The sequence below is a fragment of the Plasmodium inui genome, assembly GCF_000524495.1.
Source record: "Plasmodium inui San Antonio 1 unplaced genomic scaffold supercont1.64, whole genome shotgun sequence".
In the NCBI taxonomy this organism is placed as follows: Eukaryota; Apicomplexa; class Aconoidasida; order Haemosporida; family Plasmodiidae; genus Plasmodium; species Plasmodium inui.
The window spans coordinates 29,347-35,078 of NW_008481898.1; the positions used below are offsets into that span (position 1 = coordinate 29,347).

The 5,732-nt window shown below is 38.9% G+C and overlaps 2 protein-coding genes across 2 annotated transcripts; both read right to left on the reverse strand.

Annotated features, from left to right (window-relative positions):
- Positions 1-2,023: 2,023 nt before the first annotated feature.
- Positions 2,024-2,308, reverse strand: C922_05388 (hypothetical protein; the record flags this gene model as incomplete). Its single annotated transcript, XM_008820959.1, has 1 exon — positions 2,024-2,308. The coding sequence occupies one exon, from the start codon at positions 2,306-2,308 to the stop codon at positions 2,024-2,026; it is 285 nt and encodes a 94-aa protein (XP_008819181.1).
- A 1,649-nt stretch (positions 2,309-3,957) lies between these two features.
- C922_05389 (hypothetical protein) lies at positions 3,958-5,090 on the reverse strand (the record flags this gene model as incomplete). The annotated part of the gene is made up of 2 exons (XM_008820960.1): positions 3,958-4,052; positions 4,134-5,090. Coding segments are annotated over 2 exons (1,052 nt in total), but the record flags the coding sequence as incomplete, so codon positions are not given.
- Between the last annotated feature and the right edge of the window lie 642 nt (positions 5,091-5,732).

The window sequence follows — 5,732 nt, forward strand, 5'->3', positions numbered from 1 at the left end:
CTCACGATTCAGGGATCAGGTTCCATTTCTCACCGGCCTTAAGGCTTATTGTGTTGGGTGTAGGTTTTAGGGTCTATTGTCTAGTCGTTATTTCTCGGTTTTACGGTTCATGGGGTACGGTTTATGTTTATGTTTCAGGTTTTCACGGTTTCTGCTTCAGCGCTTTTGGGTTTTGAGTTCAGGGCTTATGATTCACATTTAGGGGTCTACATGTCACGGCTTAGGTTTGAACGGTTACGTTTTAGTCTTTAGAGCTTAGGGTCCAGGTTTTTGACTTAGGGGCTAGGATTTAGGATCTACTTTCCATTGTCCAGGCTCACTTTTCAGGGGTGAGCATTCACCTTGAAGGGATTCCCTCTTTAGTTTCAAGGACTAGCATTTAGGGTTTAGGTCCCAGGGCTCACTGTTTAGGTCTACGGGGTCGGGTTTATCGTCTCTAGTTCAGGGTTTAAGGCTCAGTGTCTTATTCTTCTTCTTGTACTCCTTGGGTGTAGTTTAAGCGTTTAGTTGCTATGCTTTCAAGGTTTATGTGGGATCCTTTACGCTTTCTAGGTTGAAGTTTAGGACCCATGGTCCCAGTTTTCAGCTTTAGGATTCTTTGCTTAGTGTTTTGGGTCGATGGTGTATATGTTAGACGTTAGTTTCCAGTTTGGTGCCTTCATGTTTTATTCTCTCAGTTGTGTCTTTTTCTTTTCAGTTGTTCCGATTTAGTTCATCGTGCATAGTTTCAACCTTCTAGTTCCCAGGTTTTATCCGTTATTGTTCCGGATGCTGGGGTTCCGTCCATCAGTCATCTTTCCTAGTTATTTCATCCCCCTGTTGATGTTTGGCTCGTTTCTATTTTTATTGTTTATGATTCATCATATTTGACCTGTCGGGGTTTTGGTTATTTCTATAGATCTCTGGTTAGTCTTGATGTCCACTTGATACTCTTAGGCTGTATAGGCTCTGTTGAACGCTTCGGCTATTAGGCTGTATGGAGCACAGTGCAAGATTTTTCTCTGAGGTTTAAGTATTGGGCGTATCCTTGGTTGCATTGGGGTGCCGGGTCAGGTTTTACGGACTTCTCGCATCTTTTGTGATTTCTCGTTTAGGGTCAAAGTTGAACTGGCCTATTGCTTCAGATTGCACTTATTAGCCTCAGGGTTTATACTTTTATCTTTCACTTTCTACGGTTTATTGATTAGCTGTTATTTCTGACTTAGAAGCGTGTGTATCTCTCGAAGTCCACTGCCTTACTTAATTTGAGTAACCATTTTTCAAATAAAAAATAACTAAACATATTGTAATCCAGCGAGCAGGGAAATGTACTTATAAACTCCATAGGGCCATGAATGAAAAATAATTTATCCATTGTTTAGGAAGATCATTGGAACCGATTCTTATTCTGTGACATAGTATTTGTACTCTTCTACGAGAAAAAGAGGAAATAAAAGAACAAGATGAGGTGGCTATATTTCCTCCAAGGAAATTTTTGAAATAAACATACAAGAATTCGACCGTTAGTTGAATAGAACAATATATATCTCTTTCTCTAGGAGACTCCCGGGTTATGTACCGAATTTTACTAAACTCCCCGGTCATCCTAGTTATGATCCGTCTCTGTGAAGCAATTTTTCTTCTATTTAAAAGGATTCGGCGCTGAACTGTTGTGAACCACTAAAACTCTGCCTTCCTCAATGAATTATTATGTACAAATATAATAATATTTCTGCAATATGGAGGAGGGTGGTTCTCCGCTCTCTTCCTTTGTTTCCATACTTCTCCTCCTATAAAATGAGATTCATCCTCTATTATTAACTGTGCGCACCTGATAAGGTATACATAAGGTGAAGAAGAATATGCGACATGATTATCTCATAAGAAGAAGAATCTTAGGTATTGTTGTGGCGAAATTTGGTAAAAACATATTTCTTCTGTAGATACATGATTATTGCAGTTTTTCCCCTCTCATGTTCCTTGCTCAGACGGCGGTATAGATATTATATATATGTATATATCTACGGAACCCCTCCCCCCCCTCCTAATTTTCCTCCATGGAGAGAAATTTACTTTCGACCTCGACTGTCTTCAGAACGCCACTATTACATGTTCTCCCGTCGATTCCTTCTGCAATCTCGGGGGGGACAGTTAGGCGATTGTGCCTGGGTGATATCTGTCCTCGCCTGAATCCACAGTTTAAATTTCGCACATAATTTAAAGGCGAAATATATCTTATCAGGAGATTGTTATACACATTATAATAATAAGGGTCTGGCATTGAACAAATAGGAGTGATTAAGAGAAAGGAATTGTCTAAATAAACCATGATTCTATCTGTCCGATTTGTGCGGTCTAGCAAAGAAAATAGAAAAGACATATAGGACCTAGATAGGCAGCATTAACAGCTAAATACGAATTCACCGTAGTAAGTAATGCATCTTTGAGGAAGACACACAGGGAACATGTGTTCTGTCATCAACATCTCTTTATACAAGGAAGTGGTAAGAGATGATGCGGCTGAAGAGACCCTATAGTGAGAAGTATAGTTCAGTACACGATGTGCATAGTGGCACAATGGAAGTGCGGTATCGAACATTTCCCCGCTGGAGGGTCGCATGTTCTTTCTCAATATCATTTGGCGCGGCCTATGCATAAACAGGATGCCCGCTTTAGCTCAGAGAACTCTTCCTGCTTTTTCTTCCAACTTAAGTTGAGGATTGGCCTCATGAAGTAGTCATCATGGGATTCTTGCACCTGTATGTCTTAATATCTGCTCTCTAATTGATCATTGAATCGTTTCGCTCCTAGCTCTGCCTGCTCTATACACAGTGTGGAGTCTGCCATTTCCCCCTCAATTCAACTAATAGCACAGGTAACAGCGACATGTTCTTTATCGTATATGAAATCATTTCTGACTATATAGGCCAGCTACTTCTCTAAGGAAGAAACAGAGGCCAAATAATAAAAAAATCGAAAGAGAACGCGTCTGTATCTTAGGTGTTGTGCACACGATCCTGTCTTGTGGGGTTTAATGCCCCTAACAGTGACTGGAGGGTGACGCTTACAAATGAAATCATAAATATTCCGAAGAAATTATAATGATGTAAAAGATATTTATGGAGCCATATGAGAATCATTCCCGATTACATATCGTTGTATTAATGCATCCAATGTGAGAATGCTTATAATACGTGTCTACACCCTCATCCTTTTCCTCATCTCCTTTAACACAGAGTAGAAAAAATACAAAAGAAGAGGAATGGAAGGTCACATTGCCGAATGCAGACAACTGAATTAAAAAATCTCTCTTGATGTCACTAAAACGGAGATTAAAAAGAAAGTTACATGTCCTCCCTAATATCAACCTCGTGAGAAAAGATAAAATATCTGGAGAATGAAAAGCACGGAGCCAAAAAAGAAGTGAAAACAGAAACAGAGCGTGTGATACACATGAAGGAAGGCATATAATAATTCCACTGATAACCCCTTATAGAAATCCCTCTTGAATTTTCCTGATCTGCATCTTTGAAGACAACAAGATTGTGATTTTTAGAAGCTAATAAAATGCCACCAGTGAGTTTCTTTTTGGTAGACATGAAACATACTACTGATCAGCTTCAAGAAAGTAGACGCCAGAAAAGAGAAAAAAACACTTGTCGTTAAGACAAGAATAAATTATATAGCCATTTTAGCTTCCTATACCAGACTCTGATTCCAGGAGATGTATTGGCGTTAAGTTTTGATGCATCCATATAGCTATATAAGTTTTCAACATTCGGAAGATATCCAGGGCACCTATAAGCTGGGGGCTCTTTACTTATAATTTTACATACCACAGGAACGGTTTTATAACCACCATATTAAAGTAAAACTATAAGAAGGAACTTACTGAAGACAGGATAACATGTTACGATACGAGAGACAGTAGAAATGTGATGCAGATAACACTAGAACAAATAAGAAAGGACTAATTGCTCAATTCAAAAACCGGTTATGCGAGTTACGATCACACTGCAGCGATAGAGAACCCCCGCCATCGGTACAACATAGCATCCAATAATAATCAGTTACTGTGATGGAAGAAGCTGCGGAGATCTTCTCTCACATGTATTTCTCCACACTTCATATACAATCCTTAAAACGAGGCTTACTGATACCATCTAATGTCTGTCCATATTCGGATACTTTCAGAATCACATAGAGATATCCTATGACGCCTAAGGCAAAGAGTCCATAAGATACAGAAAGGACAACTTTCAATGGGATGCCTAGTAATAACGATAATACTTCCAGTGTGAATGCAACCAGCATCGGTAAAAGGAGCATCAGACGATATACTTCAATCCCCAGTAGCGAGTACTCACTCCTCGTAATATGCGGATGGTGTTTACCCCTCCGTACGGAACTGTATGCCTTATATGATAAGGACGAGGCGGGACGATGTAGAATTGTTCGACATGTATGTATTATTTCTGCCGCCGTGATCTTACGTATTGGATCACACACCGAATTGATGACGGCGTTGTATTGCTTCAGCATTATAGTACCGATTTCCCCGAATCCTTGCTGATGATTCCGGATTTTGAGTATTGCGATAGTTACTAAGATTCCTTCCTTCAGTTGCTGCTGTATCGTATGGATTTTCCGCATTTCCCCTTGGAGGTTCAGGAGATATTTTGCCTGAAGTTTTACTTCGTTGCTGAATGTTGTATTTCTCATTGATAAAGTCTCCTGGACAGCCACACTTAATTCTCTATGATATTCTATGATAATGGTGATTCCGGTAATTAGGAGGCTTTGTTCTATGTATCTAATCTTCTGAAGAATGCGTCGTAGAATGTTCATATTATCTGTAATCATAACGATGTGTATGTTTCCTATGTCATGTAAAAGAGAATTACGCGGCTTAACATCCCCTGATAATCCTCCTTTAGAGCTTCCACACCTTATTGCTTCATTATCTGTGAGTTGCTGTATAGTGTGCGCCGGCCTGCGCCTATCTAAAATACCCCAAGTACGTGTGAGACTTCGTTTCTGAAAATCCTGTAACAAAGTCTCTTTACAGGATCTGTCAATATTGCCTTTATTTTTCAGGATATATGTATAATCTCATCCGAGAGAATATCCTGAAGCATATACTATTTTCAAGTGTTTCTGAACATGTGTCAATAATAGCCTAGTATTCCTGAGGCAAACAGTGCCAGTAGTGTTATTAGTGGTTGTTATATGTCCATGGCCTGATGCCTCCAATGATAAATTATGTGCAGGATGATGGTAAATCATGCAAGACGATGTCATCATTTCTTATAAGTATGATAAAATCTTTCCTTCCATAATGAGGAAGGAATAACTTTTCTCTATTAATAGGGGACATCTGATACTTACGATGCCGTTATCGTACGAAAACCATAATAATAGAGAGCTTATCCTAAAAATTCTTTCGAAAATTCGGAATTCCATTATTTGATTCTTGCTTTAATTTCTCTCTGGTTGATGTCATGTTTCTCACCACATTATTCTATATGGTATATGCCCATATCCCTATATATACTTCTCCATTGATATCTATACCAGCATGTTTGGATTTATTCATATATGAATATTTATAAAGATACATGCTTGTTCGCGTATAAGTATAGGGACTTATATATTCATATGGATTCATAATTATCGACATAGGACTGCACAGTAATAGAAAGGAAGAACCCTGATTTCTCTATTGCCTGTGGCATTTTGAAATACTGAGTTCA